At 45.1% G+C, this 18,258-nt stretch overlaps 1 protein-coding gene across 1 annotated transcript in view; it reads left to right on the top strand.

Moving 5' to 3' along the window:
- Window positions 1-11,595: 11,595 nt before the first annotated feature.
- RAB43 (RAB43, member RAS oncogene family) overlaps window positions 11,596-18,258 on the top strand; it is a 37,646-nt gene continuing 30,983 nt past the window's right edge. Inside the window, exon 1 of the mRNA XM_006870475.1 lies at window positions 11,596-11,799. Within this exon, the coding sequence (XP_006870537.1) occupies window positions 11,596-11,799 (204 nt within the window). The remainder of the gene's footprint in view (window positions 11,800-18,258) is intronic.

The raw sequence follows: 18,258 nt of genomic DNA, 5'->3' as shown, positions 1-18,258 counted from the left end.
GACCACAGAATGGCCGCTGTCCTCCTGCTGTCCAGAGAGATTTCAAAACATAGTCACAGGGTGTGGGGAAGGTATAGGGGGCTGAGATCAAACCCCCCACTCTACCTTTTATTGGAGGTGGGGGTAGACGCCATCTTCTCCACAGCCTCTGAGGCCACAGCTGAGAACAGGCCACTTGATTGCCTCTCAGGGCAGCCTTGCATGTGGATGTGTGGGCACCTCACATCACAGAGGCCCAGGGAACCTGAGGGATCCCAAACCTCACAGCCAAGCTGGGTTTTTTCATCCCAGGGGAGACCCTAGAGCAGAGGCGACATGGGACAGTGCTGAGCATGGACACCCACACTCTGGGAATCCCCAGCGCTCAGGGTCAGACCAGTGAGTGTCCTTTGGGCTGGGGCTCCTGGCCTGGAGATACCATCATGCACAAGGGGCCAGGTTTGTCAGCAGTGCGGTGTGGTCAGAATGGTTGTGTGGAGGGCAGAAGGTGACCATGTGTTTTTAAGGAGACCAGAGGTTCGAAGCAAGGAACTGTGATCTAGCCAGTGTGTGATTGGCTGTGGAGACCAGAGGCTGGACCAAGCCAGGAAGAGGTCCAGAAGAGATGTAAGGGACTGAGGGGGAGGGGACTTCAGAACTGAAGGACCCTCAGAGTCCTGTGAGGATTCTTGGGGGTCTGGACGGAGACAAAAGGGAGAGGGGTCGGGAGGCTGGAGGTGGGGCAGGATAGGTCACTTTTGGGATATGGCAATCTGCCCAGGGTCTGTTTTTGTGGCACCTCAGGAGCAAACTCGTTGGGGACTCAGAGCAGGTCCTGTCTGGGGCTCAGCTTGGGTTTTCTGTTTAAATCACAGGCCCAGGTTGGTGTCTAAGTTGGCACTGGGCTGTGGCAGTCCTGACACTAGATTCACACAGGTCATTCCAACTCCTTCTTTTAGTAATTCACTTAACAAGCTTAGTCTGTTTACTGGGTGCTTGCCACACACGACGACAGCATCAGTCATCAGGGGTACAGAAGTGAATAAGGTGAGCTGGGCCCTGAACTCAGAGCTCCATCTAAATGATAGGGTCTCCACCTACGCTGCACACAAGCCGTACCCCTGACCAATCAAAGCAGAATGTCCAGGGGAGAGACACAGCATCATCAGCATTTTTAAGGCAATACCAGTTGTTTCAATATGCAGTGCTTTCAAACATAAGTGAATGGTAACCCTTTATACAGATCACAAAAGCATATTGTTGCCGCCCAGGAGACATCAAGGCAAGTGGTCAGGTCCCCTCAGGGCAAATCCCCTTCCAAGACTAAGACTAAATGGGAAAACACAGAAGCAGATATGCGCTCTGATTGGTGACCGTATTTGTCACCAATAAGGGGAAGTGCAGGGAAAACAGAAATGAAGTAGCGAGCTAAGCCTTATGGGGACTCTTGGGCCCAGAGTCAGTGACATAGCCACAGATGACTAGAGTGGAGAGTGAAGCGTCCAGCTGATAAGAAGAGAGGGCATATGCATAAGAACACCCACACTTGCAGATAATACCTACTTGACCTGGCTTCAATGGCTGGATGATCAGAGCTCAACTAGAAGAAGTTGTTGTTGTTGTTGTTAAGTGCCGTCGAGTCGGTTCCGACCCATAGCGACCCAGAAGAGGAAAATAGAGTAATCTGATAAAATTTGATGACCTTGATCTCCACTTATGAATGCAGTAGCTCAAAAGAGGGAACAAATCTTTACAGCGAGGATCATTCCCACCCCTTCTATACACAAGAGTAGACAGGGACAACTTGGACATTGGCTACCGAAAATGGGGGTGCTACAAAGGCAAGAAGGCTTTGTACAAACGTTTACAAACTTTCAAGAGGGAGCCTAGATCCAGAGGGCGCAGAGGAAGATAGAATCTCCACTGAGTGGTTTCCAATCTGTCTGGACGGGGCTGATGAAAAGAGATGGGGATAGGTCTCTTGTGGTACTGTAGTGGATAATTGTTTTCAGGTTTGACTGTGAGGGTTGGAAATGTAAAGGTAGACGTTTTGTAGCTAAAGGAGGGGAGTGATTGACTTTGCACTCCAGGAACGGAAGTCCCTGGCACCATCGAGGGAGAAGAGTGGAATGCGGGGACCCTACTCTGATAGTGTAGTGGTTATGAATTGAGCTGCGAACCATCGCAAGGTCAGCAGTTCAAAACTGCCAGCTGTTCCGCAGGAGAAAAATGAGGCTTTCTGCTCCCATAAAGATTTACAGCCTCAGTAACCCTGTACAGGGTCACTATGAGTCAGAACTGATTCCACGGCACATAACCACCACCACCACCCAGAGAAGCAGTGATGCCAGAGATGGAGACAGAGATGACGTGGAGAGAGGGCAGCTGGGAACTCTAGACCCGGAGAGGGAGAGGGGCTGTGTGCTGACAATCAAGGAGAAGGCTTGCAGGGTATACTCTTTGGTTGGTTGATGATGCATGGAGGGGATTGTAACCATGACAATGTAACGATAGGATGAATGTGAAGCTAATGTTCTCTCATATAAACTATCAGATAATTCACAATAAAACATTTTTTAAAAAAAAAAGCATATTGTTGCATATGTTGCTCAATGGATGCGACAGAGGAGACATGGGAACACACTGTGATAAGTGGTTAGACAGGGGAAGCAGGACAACGGAGGAGCACAGGAAGTGGAAGCAGAAACTGGGGGCAATGAAGGTTTCACGGAGGCTGTGGCATTTCAGCTGAGATCTGAGGCCAAGCATTAGCTAAGTGGTAGGTGGAGGAGAGGGTAGAGTTCTAGGTCAGGGACCAAAGAGGTCACCAAACGGGTCAATGAAATGGGTAAGTAATAATCTTGGAGTTAAAACAAGGGATTTGGTGTTTTTTCCTGAGGGCAATGAGTACCCAGGAAGGGTTTATTTTATTTTATTTATTTTTTTTTTAATTTTGAATCTGAGAACATTTATTGCACAACTAGACGTTGAAATCCTTAAGATGAACTGGATGCTGCAACAGCTGCCCTCTTGGGTTTAGGTGTGGTTCCTTCACGGAATCCATGCCTGAATCTGCAGTATACAATTTTTAGGTGTTTCATTTGACCAGTACTAGTGGTGTTTCGTCTTTTAGCCTTCGCATTTCAGATATACTTTCTCTTGTTCTTGGCAGGGTAGCCACATTTGCCACAGGTCGACTTCTGAAGATGGAACAACGTGTGCGTCTTATTGCAACACTTTCCAAACGATGACGTTCCCTTCGTCATCTCACTTCTGCCTCCGAGACTAAAGAGGCCAGAAGAGCCCAGGAAGGGTTTTAAAGAAGAGTATAGAATCGAAGAAGTCAGTTTAGCAACCGTGATACAGTGAATTTACTGAATACGGCTCTTATAAATTCCCACCAAATGATTGGGTATGACTATGCAAATAGGGTGTATGAAATGCTAACATGGGGATTGGTTAGTTTTACCTTCTCAGAAGCAGAAAGGGGGAGTCTCAGCACCATCATGAAATAAGAACCGTAAGCAGAGCCAGCAGTGCAGAAAGTACAAGACAGAGCAGCAGGCTTCCTGGCTTAGGGGATGAGTGATGTTGCCAGCGCCCTTTGGACGTTTCTTAGCAGTACTAAAGGAGTTTGTAACACTTGCCCAAGCTGGGCAGCGGCTGAGGGGCCAAGTGACTGAGACACAGATGTTGAGCCTAGAGAGAGGCAAGCCTGCATTGTGACTGAGAAGAGGCACTCCTGACCAAAGAACTGCTGTGTCCTGAGTTGTTTCTGATCCTGAATAACTTAACTTCCCGAATAAACTCCGTAACCATGAATATAATCAGAATCAGTGAGATCCATGTGGCCATTGCAGTAGATTATTGAACCCAACAGAGCAGCGCAGTGCCATGGGAGAGATGGTTGGTGTCAGAATAAGGTAAGGAAGGTTGAAGGGTGGAGGCATGTCTGACCTCTGCTTCATAGGAATTGGCCTTGTGCTGGAATTTCTTATTCTTCCTTGTGAAGCTGGAGGTCAGATACCACCTCCATGCCATTGTTGCAGCAACCATGAATACCCTTCAGAACAACTATCAAGCAAAACCTAACAGGTGACAGCATCGTATATTTCCATTATATAAGAATGTCTACTTGTAACCAACAAAACTATCCATTCAGGTGATTTCCCCAGAACAAAGGCAAATTCAGGTACCCATCATTCTCAAGAGACCTGCTTGCAGTTTTCAAATGTGCACTTTTCTGGCGTTTGCAAATCCCATCAATTTTCTCTGTTAGTGTGGCAAACATGAATTGCTAATTTTAGTTGCCATTGAGTCAACACCACATCATGCCAACCTAGTGTACCACACAATGAAACATTGCCCAGCCCTAAACCATCTTCTGTGGCACTGTGGGTTAATGCACCAGACTGCAACGCGTCTGCTGTTCAAGCTCACCAGCTGCTCCTCGCAAACCCTATCCAGGGTCGCCATGGGTCGGAACTGACTTGACAGCACTTCACAACAACAATAAACCATCTTCATCATTGGTATGCTGTGGTTCATTGTAACTACTGTGTTTTTGAGTGTCTTCCAACCTGGAGAGCTCATGATATGCAACAATATTCTTTGTGATCTGTATAAAGGGTTGTCATTGACTGACGTCTGAAAGCAGGTCACTAGGCCTTTATTCCTAGTTTGTCTCAGCTGTAAGTCCCACTGAAACCTGTCTACCATGGGTGACACTGCTGGTATTTGTAATACCATTGGTATAGCTTTCAGTATCAACAACATACAAACTACCACCATAGTATGACAAGCTAATGGATGGATCATGGAAGCACTAATTAATCCTATAGCTGCTATATGCCAGAGTCCTGGGGTGGTGCTGGACTGCTGACTAAAAGGTTGGCAGTTCAAACCCACAAGCCACTCCTCGGCAGCCCTATACAAGGTCACTATGAGTCAAAACTGACTTGACAGCACTCAACAGAAAAATTATATATGCCAGGCACAAGGTTTACAAAATACCTAAGGGGACATGAATGTTTCTTAGAACTTTCAGTCTACTAGAAGAGATAACACCAAATGATAAAGAAGCAGGTAGCTATTTGAAGGGAGCCAGGTTTCATCCAGGCTTAAATTCCACTGAGGTTAGGAGCAGCTCCTTCCTGTCACAGAGACAGGGTATTAATGCTCCATCATCCCATGCCTTACTGCAAGGATCACAACCTACCCAAATGCAAGTGGTGACTGGGTTTATTGACAAAATTATAACCAGACCAACATGTCCCGACTCCTCCCAAACCAATTTCAGGCAAGGGCAAGATAGAGACCAATTCAGCAACTTGTTTACCCTCCACCACTGCAATTGTCCGTATTCTTCCTCCCTCTCCCCATGCTTTCAAATGGGTGAAACCCCCCTGGATCATCCTGACTATTGACTTATCTCTTCCTCCCTTCACTGGACTTCATGCTGTAGCTAGCTAGCTGCTTTGAGTTGGAGGTGGGAAGCTGTTTTACAGGGTCCTGGGCTTTGATATAAAGATCCCTGGTGGCACTGTGGGTTATGCATTGGGCTGTTTGTCAGCTGCTAATTTTGTGGTTCAAACCCACCATTTGTTCCTTGGGGAAATAAAGATGAGGCTGTCTGCTTTATAGAATTGACTCAGTGGCACTGAGTTTGTGCGTGTGGTGTGACTTCCACATACCACATCTTCGTAGAGCCAAATCCAGGGAACAAAAGCCTCCCATCCCCATCTACTTCCGTCTCATTCTACCTGGAAATGGAGACTATTTCCTGCCATTCCAGGCCTCCAGTCCTGTGCAAAGGACAAAGCTGTGCTCCTAGAATTGCTTTTCAATGGCACTGTGAGGTTTCATGTCTGACACTGTTGGGTCTTAGTCATCTAGTTTTGCTGTAACAGAAATACCACAAGTCAGTGACTTTATCAAACAGAAATGTATTTTCCCACAGTTTAGGAATTGTCTAGAAGTATTTAAAATCAAAGGCATATGAAAGTCTAAGAGGCAGGCCAAACTCCATTTTATCAGATGTGCTGTTGTTGTTAAGTACCGTGGAATCGGTTCTGACTCATAGCGACCCTTTCTCCCACGGAACTGCTGGTATTTCAAACTGCCGACCTTGAGGTTAGCAGCCCGATTTGTAACCACTAAATTCAGGCATTCAGCATACCCAGAAATGACTAACCAACGGTTGAAATGGACTCCATCTTTAGCTCTATAGACTCCATTTTGTTTCAGGCCCCATTTCTGCATTAAATTGTATAAAGGCACTTCAAAACCTCCGGTGCTTGACATCATAAAATGTCTGATGCAGTGACAAACAGAACTCCATTTTGTTTGTCCTTCTGCTTCTGCTTTAAAAGTATAACCCTTATATTAATTTCAATAGTTTTCTGAACAGACAATGTGGTTATATTTAGACAAGTTTAGGGAAGTCCAGGCTATACTTAATACAAGTCCAGGCAAGCTCAGGGAGGGTCTGAGAAAATAATTTGCCAAATGTGACTGTGTCTAGGCAAATCCAGGCAAGTCTGAGCAAGTCCAGGGAAGGTCAACTGTGATAGTTAAAGTTTTGTGTCATCACCCCATTGTTAGAAATGAATCCTGATGTCGGCAAACAGACACTCGGTGAAAACAAAACTATTTCAGCAAAACAAAATTTTACTTCTGCAGAAGCGTGCGTAGCTGCACATGAACAGGCTAGCAAACACACCCGGCGGGCAGTCTGCTCAGGCTTTTAGCTCACAAAAGGCCTCCAGTCCTATTGGTTAGAATTTCGACCTTACAGTCTCATCTTTACCCAATTGGCTAATTCAACTTGTGCTTAGAGGGAGAGGGTTGGGGCTTGAGAAAGTTTGCAATATCTTTGGTCCAAGAAGTAATAGCATGCCAAGAACTGGTTTGGGCCAGTCTATAGTATGAGGACAAGAATAGGGGAGTTTCTCTAAATAGCCTTAAAAGAGACAGGGCTAAAACCCAGTTTATTGTACTTTAGTGCCAACCTTATTTTACACCCTTGAAGGGACGACATTTTATTTTTTCTCATACCATGCTGTGATCTGATTTGATTAGCCCTGATCTAATGGAATTATCCCATGTGTTGTAAATCCTACTTCTGTGATATTAATGAGGCTGGATGAAATCTACAGGATTAGGTTGTATTTTGAGTCAATCTCTTTTGAGACATAAAAGAGACTAAACTGGCAACTAGTAATCAGAGGGACTTGTTACCACCAAGAAGAGCCAGGAGTGGAATGTGTCCTTTGGACCTGGGGTCCCCACACTGTGAAGCTCCTAGATCCAGGGAAAGATTGATGCCAAGACACTTGGAGATCTCCAAGGAATGTTGGACCTATAGATGCTGAAAGGAAGCAGGACATTTCTCCAGAACCCATAGAGGCGGCACTCTGAATTTGGACTTCTAGCTTTCTGAACTGTGAGAGAATAAATTGTTTGTTAAAGGCATCCATTTCTGTTATTGCAACATCGGGTAACTATAAGATATAAACCTATCAGAATTTTTCTGAATAGTTCTTACTTATTGACTATGAATATCTCTCGTCAGCTCCAGCGGACCGGATCACTTTGTAACAGCCTGACTGCTCTGTGCAATTCCATTTTGTGAATTACTCTATCTCTCAATAAACCACTTTTTCTTTTATTTAAGCAGACTCCATGATTTTACTGTAGGGCAGAAGCTGGAAGTATGAAATCAGGGTTCAAGCTCCCGAGAAGCCTTTCTCCATTTGCTCGGAGGTAAGCTTGTTGTCTCTTCAGTTTCTATTCCTTGGTGGTCTTCATGTGGTGTGGCATCTCTCTCCCCCCATCTCTGCTGCTTTGCTTCTTTGCTTAATCTGTTCCTTTTATATCTCAAAGGAGATTAACTCAACACACTTTCTACACTAATACCATCTCATTAATATAACAAAGATAACCAATTCCTAAATGGCATTATAACCACAGGTATGCTGTTGTTGCTAAGTGTGGTTGAGTTGGTTCCGACTCATAGCAACCCTGTATAGGGTTTCTGAGGAGCGCTAATGGGCTTGATCCACCAACCTTGTGGTTCAAAATGACTTTGAGGTCCAGTGCTATACCACAGGTAAAGGGTTAAAACTTAAGAGCACAAATTTTGGAAGAACAATTCAATCCATAATTTTCTACCCTTTGGCCCCCCAAAATATGTGATCTTCCCACATGTAAAACACATTCACCCCATCACACCATCCCGAAAATCTTAAAGTGACCCCAAATCCAAAATCTCATCTTCTGAATCATCTAAATCAAATATGCACGAGACTTTAGGTGCGTTCCATCTGGGGGCAAAATTTGTCTTCATTTGTGAACCTGTGAAATCTATAATGCTAGTTATCTGCTTTTGAAGTACACAGGACCTTTCTCCAGAACCCATATAGGCGGCTTTCTGAATTTGGACTTCTAGCTTTCTAAACTGTGTATTATAAATACAGTAGGAGCTCTGGTAGCGTAGTGGTTACAAATCGGGCTGTGAAGCGTAAGGTCAGCAGTTTGAAACTACCAGCTGCTCCGCAGGAGAAAGATGAGGCTTTCTGCTCCCATAAAGATTTACAGTCTTGGAAACCCTGTTCAGGGTCGCTATGGGTCGGAACCGACTCAATGGAACTTAACAACAACAGGGCTAGCCATGGTAGACAGGTTGCAGCTGACTTCCAGACTAAGACTAGGAAGAAGGAGAGGTGGACTACTTCTGAATGTTAAGCTTATGAAAACCTTATGAGTGGCAGCAAAACATTGTCAAACATAGTGCTGAAAGATGAAAATATTAAGAATAGTACCAGAATCTTGTCAGATGTACTGCCAGAAGAGAAATCCCTCAGATTGGAAGCACTCAAAATGCAAATGGTTGCCTCCTCAAAGTAGAGCTGACCATGAATGATGTGAATGGAGTAAAACTTTCAGGACCTTCATATATTGATGAAAGACAACTCAAAATGAGGAGAAACAGCTGTAAACATCCATTAATAATCAGAACACAGAATGTACTAAGTATGAATTTAGGAAAATTGGAAGTTGTCAACAATGAAATGAAATGCATAAACACTGATATTCTAGGCATTAGTGGCCATTATGAATCTGACAATCATATGGTTTGCTATGCTGGGAATAACAAATTGAAGTGATAGTGTCCTGTTCATCACTAAAAAGAACATTTCAAGATCTGTTTTGAAGTACAATGTTGTTTGTGATAGGATAATATTGATACACCTAAAAGGAAGACCGGTTAACATCACTATTATTCAAATTATACACCAACCACTAAAGCCAGTTATGATAAAACTGAAGAGTTCTACCAACTTCTTCCTGTTGTAGCACTGTGGGTTAAAGAGCTGGTCAGCAAAACCGGTTTGAACCACAATGTCGGTGGTTCAAGTTCATCAGCTGCTCCTCAGCCGCTCCTCAGAAACCCTATACAGGGTAACTATGGGTCAGAACTGACTCGATGGCACTTAACAACAACAACAACTTCTTCAGTGTGAAATTGATCAATCAAGTATTGATACTTACTTATGATTGGAATGTGAACATTGGAAATAAAGAGGAAGGATCAATAGTTGGAAAATATGACCTTGGTGATAAAATTGATGCTGGAGCTCACATGATAGAATTTTGAAAGAATAGTTACTTATTCATTGCAAATACCTTTTTTTTTTTTTTTAAGTTTTTGTGAACTGAGTGATAGTTTACATGGGAGAATATCAGTTTTATACTCATCCTATCATATTTTGTTTCATTGTAATGATTACAATCTCCTCCATGCATTATTGTTCACCAGTATTTGCTTTACTCCCTCTGGGTTTATTATTTTTTTTAATGTACGCTAAAACACTTAGGAATGTATAATCATTTAAACAACCAAAGGGCACATTCTGCAAGCCTGCCTCCTCGCCACCAGCGCTCAGTCCCTCTCTTTTCATGAGTTTGGAATCCTCAGCTGCTCCCTCTCTCCATGTCATCATCTCTGCCTTCATCTCTGGTGTCACAGCTTCTCTGAATAGGGTTCCACATTCCACTCATGCTCTTCTCACTTGATTGTCTTAGGGTCCTCTGTTCCTGGACTGTAAGATTAACTACTCCCCCCTTTTTGTTACAAAACTTCTACCTTTACTGTTGTGACAGTTGCAATTAGTCATGGTAACAGTTACTCACTATTGAATCATAAGAATCTTATCCCCATCTCCTTTCACCAGACCTATCTAGACAAGATGAAAACTATTCAATGGAGGTTCCACCTTCCCCCACACACTCTGAAATGAAACTCCCTCCTGAAAATGTGTAAGCTAGTCACTTCGTGCCTTTATAGGCCCCCTCTCCCCTCCGTTTTAGGTAGTCAGTGTCTAAGATGCCCATCCCTATCTACCCTGTATACAGAGGGGATTGCAAATACCATCAATTTTCTCTGCTAGTGTGGGAAACATGAATTGCTATTGTTAGTTGCTATTGCATCAACTCCAACTCATGAGAACCTAGTGATTATTATATTTAAGTCCATTGTTGCTGCCACTGTGTCTCTCCATCTCATTGGGGGTCTTCCTCTCTTTCGATGAGCCTCCACTTGACCATGCATGATATCTTTCTTCAGGGACTGGTCCCTTTTGACAACATGTCCAAAGTACATGAGATAAAATCTCACCATCTTCACTTGTGAGGAGCATTCTAACTGTATTTTTGCCAAGACAGATTTATTTGCTCTTCAGGCAGTTCGTGGTACTTTCAGTAGTCTTTGCCAACACCACCATTCAAATGTATTGATTCTTATTCATTGTCCAACTTTCACATGCTATTGAGGGGACTGAAAATACCATGACTTGGATCAGGTGCACCTTACTTTTCAAAGGGACATCTTTGCTCTTGAGCACTTTAAAGAGGTCTTTTGCAGAAGATTTGCCTAATGCAATAGGTCGGAACTTTAGTTATCTTCTTCATTTATATTGTTATTTATTGGTCCAGTGGTGAGGATTCCTGTTTCCTTTACAACTAGTCTCTGGGGGCGTAACCATGTGTTGGGGGCGGAGCTGAAGAAGTGTGGTCGGGGACTGGTGCGGTGCTGTGGGCGGGGAATCTAGCTTAGAGTTGGCTTGGGGGCGGAGCTGAGAGGAGTGGTGTTAACTAAAGACAGCACTGGGTCGAGGGGGCACAGGGTCGTGGGTACAGTCTGGTCCGGGTGGATCTGAGGGTGGTTTTGAGGATGGAGTCGGGCCGGGGGCGGTGCTGACAGCCGAATCGGGTCGTGGGGCGGATCCGAGGGCGGAGTCTGGCTGGGGGCGGTGCTGAGGGCAGACTAGGGCCGGGCGGACCCCGAGGGCGGGCCTGACGGCTGCACTGGTCTGGCTTGGAGCCAAGGGCGGGCTGGGCGAGTCCGGGGAGGAGCCTGGGCCGGCTGGGGTCTGTGTCTGGCCGGAGGCGGTGCGAAGTGCCGGGGCGGGGCCGGGGCAAGGCCGACCCGCTGCAGCTCTTATCCTTCAGGTGCTCCGGCGGCTCCACGTCGCCAGGCGGCGGGTGGACTGGCACGCACCGGGCTTAGCCCGCGGCTTCCGTGAACCTAGTCCAGCCCTTCAGCTCCGCGAGGTTATGGCGGGGCCGGGCCCGGGCCCAGGGGACCCGGACGAACAGTACGATTTCCTGTTCAAGCTGGTGCTGGTGGGAGACGCGAGCGTGGGCAAGACATGTGTGGTGCAGCGCTTCAAGACGGGCGCCTTTTCGGAGCGCCAGGGCAGCACTATTGGCGTCGACTTCACCATGAAGACGTTGGAGATCCAGGGCAAACGAGTCAAGGTGGGAGGCCCGGCCCCTGGGTGCTGGGCCCAGGTCGCAGGGCCCGGTGGCGTCTTGGCCCTCTGGAGCTGCTTCGCGGCCCGGGCACCGACGAGTCCCCGGAAGTTCGTTCTCCACAGGCGAGCGGGGAGCTAGTTGAGCTTTAGGTCGGCAGCGAGCGACCTCCGGATTGTTGTGAGGTGTCTTGCAAATCCTTTTGCTTTTTCGTTCTCTTCGTCTTCTCGGAACAGGCCTGGGCCTCGGGGTCTGGACTAGGTTCAAGCCCACAAATCCGGTTTGAACCCGGTTCTCCGCAAAGCAGCGGGCCTTGACTCTGTGTGTGAGGGGGCAGAGGATGGAAGTAGAGCCCTTATTCTGCCGAGCTTACACACCCTGGGGGTACTTTGCTCTGAAATAACTTCGTCGGTGAAAGGCAGCCTGTGCGATTGAGTTCTGTAGACGGCACGAGCTGAGCCCTGACGGTCCGGACCCTTCCCCACCAGGGGCCACTCCGGGGATGCGGTGGAAGTCCCAGGCTCAGCCCTCTGGTCGGGGAGTCCAATCAGAAAACTACACCCCCGCTGACCTGGAGGGATCAGGAAGTAGTTGCTTCTAGGACCTGAGGGCCAAAACTTTTTCTCAGAATTTCCAGCCTGGCCACGCCTCCCTGCAGTCTCTTTGTGGACCTGGTGGTGGAACTTTACTAGAGATGGGCCGGCCCCGGGTCCCTTCCCCCAGCCGCTTTGGAAACGAAAAACTTCTTAGATACCGGAAGGTGGGGGAGAGGACCAAGTTTTAGAAATGGCTCTGCTTAGAAACAGCAGGATGTAATTGCGTTGTGGGGTGCAATATCCTGGTAATGGCTTGATTAGTAATGTTTAGGATTACTGAATCCGATTTTCTTACCTACGTGTCAAGATAGCTTATTGCTCTTGTTCATAGGTGTCCCTTTCTAACTGCACTATGCAGCAAGTGCAGCAAGTCTCCTCATTCTTTCATGGTTTTGAGTTCAGGGAGACAACTTTAACAGCACAGGGCTTGGCAGTACAGAGCAGGTGCTGTCTCTGTATCTCACAGATGGAGGCCAGAGCCTCAGAAATGTTGCGTGGTCAGGAAGTAGAACCAACCAGGTCGGTTGGCATCTGTTGAGCCCCTGACCAGAGCTCACTCAGCTGGCTGCTGGTCTGCTCTGACACTATTGGCTGCTGTAGGCCTATAAAGTGTTGTCTTTGTTTCAGTAAAATTGGGCTCGTTTCTGGGTGTGGCATTCCTCCTACCCTACCATGGAGAAAAATGTAAATCAACAGTCTTTACATGCCTCTCCGGAGCAGATGTGACATGGGAAGTAGAGACTTCTGGTCTAGAAGTCTCCTGGTTGATCTTGGACTAAAAGAAAACAAAGTGCAGGCAGGAACATAGAATCATTCAGGACCATCCCTTGGAGCAGGTGGTGTGGGAAGAGCTGTAGTATGTGTGGAGTGGTCCGTGGAGGAGTACACTGATGCTGCCAAGAGTCACAGGAAGTGCAATATGCTAAAATAGAGCCATAAAGACAAGCAGTGTTCTTACAGGTCCTGCTACCTGAGTGTTTGTGGCAGCCTAGTTGCTGTCGGCGAAATCCTAGTGTGGCGCTGTAGGATGAGACTGCTAACCTCAAGGTTGGCAGTTCAAACCCACCAACCACTCCTTGGAAACTCACCAACCACTCCTTGTAACAGTGTCACTATAAGTTGGAATTGACTTGATGGCACTTACATAAACATACACACACACACACTCCTGACAGTGGTCAAAGAGGCACAGAGTGTTCCTGTTTACCTGTCAAGATAACAACTTGTGCCCAGCAGAGCTCAGGGTGTAATTGTGTACCCGAGCACAGGTTGTGCAATGTAGAGCAGGGCAGTTAGTTCTTTTTTTTCCTATGGCTAGCTCCAGATTGTTCCTAGGAGGTAGCTTCGTGAACAGGGAGCAGAGAGGACTGGTAATGTAGGCATGAGCTGACTTCTTAATAGCTGTAGTGGCTGCCCTACTCCACAGTCTGTGTGAGCCAGCTGCTGTACAGATGTGTGTCTGCTTCCTGAAGGTAGCATTAAGCACATTGTGTACAGCTAGTGACAGATGTGGGATGGGTTTTATTCCAACTTTTTTTTTTTTTTAACAACTCTAAAGTACTGAGTCTCTCCTCTACACTCTAGATTGCTTCCTAGAATCAGGCCTGTTTGGAATGGGAAATAGGAAAGTACTTCACAATTGTTTACCTGCTCATTTTGCAGTCAGAGAAACCAGCACTCTGAAGAGGATGGGTCATAGCCACCTGAGTTAAAACTGAGCAGCATTTAGTGGGGAACTTTGCCTTTCAGGTCAGGATTTCTGAGGTCTGTTGACTCAGTAGGAGTATCAGCTTTCCTCTTTGTAAAATACCTTGGAGGTGTATTCCAGCAATGTGATTTATTAAAAAGGGGGTTTATTGAAGTTTAGGAACCCCAGTAGTACTGTAGGATAAGCACTGGCCTGCTCACTGTAAGACCAGCAGTTCAAATCCACTAGCTGCTCCAAGGGAGAAAGATGAGGCAGTCTGCTCCTGTAAAGATTTACAGCCGTGGAAACTTTATACAGGGTTGCTATGAGTAGGAATGGACTTGCTGGCAGTGGGTTGGGTTTGGTTTGGTTATTGAGGCTTAATTACACAGTAAAATTCCACTCGTTTTAAGTGTACAGTTCTGTGAATTGTGACAAACTGTCTACAGTCATTCACAAATGGATATAGAACATTTCCATCAAACCAAAATGTTCCCTTGTGCCCTTTTGTTCACAGTGAGTTCCTTCTGACCCTGGCCCCTGGCAACTCCTGAGCTCTTTTTGTCCTTTTAGTTTTAGTGTATAATTTTTTTTAAATTATGGTAAAAATACCCATAACAAAGCACATGCCATCTTAACAATTTCTACATGTAAATTCAGCAATGGATTTAACTGGAACCTTTAATGATCCGTATTTTATTATTGTTTCTGTAGAGAGCAAGTCCACAGGGCAGGTTTAGTTAACCTTTTTCGTGTTCAATCCTGGGTTCAACAAGTGTTCCTTTTGATCTCCTAACCCTTCTCTCCCTGTAGTACTTTATAGTGATGCTGGGTTTTATTAGAGTTTAAGAAACCTAAGAGTCACATCATTTAGGGTTTTTCCAGCTTTTCTGAACTCTAGTTCTTGGGAAGCCACGAAAGCAGAGTTCAGAAGGGGTTTAACTTCCCACCAATCAGCCAGAGCAGTGTTACTTCTGTCTAGTTTTTATATTGAGGTTCCACTTGTTTTTATTTGTTTAAACAGTTCTGTTGCTAAAAAATAAAGTATGAAAATTACAGATCTAATTAAGCTGTCTTATTTCTGTAGTGACTTCCCATTACAACCAGAAAACTGTTTAAACTCTTATCCTAAGAGAGCTCTGTCTGCCTTGCCGATTTTGTCTCCCACCATTCTGCCCCTCCTCCTTAGTAACCTCCAGCCATACTTGCACTTTCTGCCCTTTCAACTAGCCAGGTTCATTCCTGCCTCAGGATCCTTGCATTTGTTCCCCTACAAATGCAGATCTTCTTGTAACCATTTCTTCCTTTTCATTGAGGTTCCAACTTGAATGCCTCTCTGAAGAGAGGCAGTCCCTGACCTCTCAGTTGCTCTGTCTCATTACTGTATTTTATTTTTTCATAGCGTTTACTCAGTACTGGAAATTACCTTGTTTGCGGGAATCTGTCAGCCTTGGGTGCCCTTATGAATCCCTGCAGCTAGAATAGTGTCAAACACATAGTGCTTAATACATGTCTTATTTACAAAAAGGAAGCTGAGGTGAAGATACCTGAAGTGACCAGCTTACTCTCAAGTTCACACAAGTAAATGTCAAAACTAGGATTGGAACCTAAGGTCTGCTGGCTTTTAAATCCATGACTCATTTTTGTACTGGACTGCCATTTTGGTTCACAGTGATGATCCTGAGGTCATGCAAGTTAATTAACTAGTAAAAAATGCAGTTGTAGCCACTGTTCTTACTGAGAGAAGAATGTAGTCTTAACATTTGTAAAGATTTTCAATACTAAGTGTTAAAACCCAAAAGATTTTCAGGATATTGTCAGTTACCTAGAACATTAAAGTAGTCCCAAATAGCTAATGTGCTCTGTTATTGTGCTTAATAAGGTTTTACAGATGGCAGTTATTCCATGTGGATCAGGCTACATAGACTGAATTTAGAAAGTGAGTCTGGGTGTTGCTGGTCTCTCCAAGGATGGAGTCTCTGAAAAGAACACCACCAGGTTGGCAGTCTGAAGGTCTGGGTCTTCCTTCCATCCCTACCACAACCTGGGGCAATTCATCTTCCCGTTTTGGAGCCTAGGTTTCCACATCTATGAAATGGGACTGATGATCTTTGCTGTATTTTTTAGGATTGCTGGACCATGATAGATATGCTTAAAATATTACAAAATTTCCTTGACTTATTTTTGAATACATAACATTATCACGTGGTTCAAAAACAAAATTTAACATGTAAAAGTGTATAATGTAAAAAAGCCTCCCTTCTACCTTTGTCAAAGAGTCTTTGGGTGGCACAAATGGTTAATTATTTGACTACTAGCCAAAAAGTTGGTGGTTCGAATTCACAAAGATGCGCCTTGGAAGACAGGGCTAGAGATCTGCTTCCAAAAGATATCAGTCCTGAATACCCTTAGGAGCTGTTCTTTTCTGCACACTCCGGGTTGCCATGAGTTGGAATCCAGTTGATGGTAGAAGGATATCATGTTTGGTAAGGTGGAGGGTGAGAGAAAAAGAAGAAGATCCCCAATGAGATGGATTGGCCAAATGGCAGCATCGATGGACTCAAGCATGGCAACAGTAGTGAGGTTGGCCCAGGATGGCGCAGTGTTTCGTTCTGCTGTGCATAAGGTCTCTATGGGTCGGTACTGACTCGTTGGCATCTAACAGCAACAACAACAACTATCTTTATCCCCAGAGCTATCCAGTCCCTACTTAGCAGTCATTGGTATTCTCCATTTCTTGTTTATTCTGAAAGTAGTGTTGTAAATTTTTTGCTGTTGTTAAGTGCCATTGAGTCAGTTTTGACTCATTGTAGTCAGTGCTTATCCTACTGTGCATGCACCCAGTTAGCTTGTTGTTGTTGTTAAGTGACTTAGAGTCAGTTTCAACTCATAGCGACCCTGTGTAGGGTTTCCGAGGAGCGGCTGATGAGTTTGAACCGCGGACCTTGCAGTTCTTACTGACCTTGCAGTCCAGTGCTTATCCTACAGCACCACACCAGGGCTCCTGTTGTAATTGTTGTTAAATGCTATGAAGTCAGTTCCAACTCACAACGACCCTGTATAGGGTTTCCAAGGAGCAACTGGTGAGTGAGTTTGAACCGCCAACATTGCGGTTCAAACTGACTTTGTCATCCAGGGCTTTAGCCACACCACGACTCCAGGAAATTGCAAATATGAGGGACTTCAAAAAGTTTGTAGAAAAATAACACTATCTTTTAATTCTAAAAATTCCATTTTGAAGCCCTCTGGTATAAGAAATTTTATTTCTGTTGTCATTATTCTGGAAGAGAATTATTTAGGGAAGCCAAATAAGGCACATTATTTCTTACCTTACTCTTTCCCATTCTCTCACTCCTCCCCACCTCACTGTCTCCCAGGAAATCTCAGCCAGTTCTAAATCCTTAAAACATTCAGCCCTTTCCTCTATTCACTCTTATCTAGGACAACACAAAGGCCTGTTATGTAAACTGTTTTTGCAGATCACTAGGGACATAGGCTTCAAGTACATGCACATAGGTTAGCTTGGTAGAATTGTACCCTCTTCCTTCAGCTCTGTACCAGGTTCACCACTTGTTGGGAATGTTGCCAGGTCTCTCCTTCACAGAGGTAAAGTTTGTACCCTTAGACCTGGGCCTCTAGATTTCTGCACTTTGGCAATCAAACTTCCCTTGGGCCTATAAATCATTTTTGTTTTTATGGCTCCTGATACTACCAAAGAAGGGATACAGGGGGTGGGGTCAAGGGAGAGGATTTCTTTTTTATATTTGCATTCTCTGTCCTTCTAGTCAAAGGTTTGGTTTTGTTTATGCACTTTGCAAATTTGGATAAAATTACATTGACTTTTTCAGTTTTGATCAGAAATAGCGAAAGGACTGTTAGATACAAAAGAAGTTCTAGTCCATGCTGATTGTCTGAAGAAATCAATTCTTGATATCAGTGACAACCAATCTACTTGTAAAATAAGCCTTCCCTTCTGAGGCTTCTTATACTTCTGGGGCTATAACCTGTACAGTGGAAGGCGAAAAAGAGCCAGCTTGGGAGTTATGCTGTACCAGGTTAGAATCCTGGCTCTGCCACGTCTTCACATACGCATGCAACTTCACCTCTTCCATCTGTGTCATGTGTAAAGTCCCTTCCTTTCAAGACCTGGCACAGTCCATGGGGTCTTTGTTGTTGTTGTCA

The sequence above is a fragment of the Chrysochloris asiatica genome, unplaced genomic scaffold (assembly GCF_000296735.1).
Source record: "Chrysochloris asiatica unplaced genomic scaffold, ChrAsi1.0 scaffold00142, whole genome shotgun sequence".
Taxonomy (NCBI): domain Eukaryota; kingdom Metazoa; phylum Chordata; class Mammalia; order Afrosoricida; family Chrysochloridae; genus Chrysochloris; species Chrysochloris asiatica.
The sequence above is the reverse complement of the archived record's forward strand: the minus strand, read 5'-3'. Positions and strand labels throughout refer to the sequence as shown.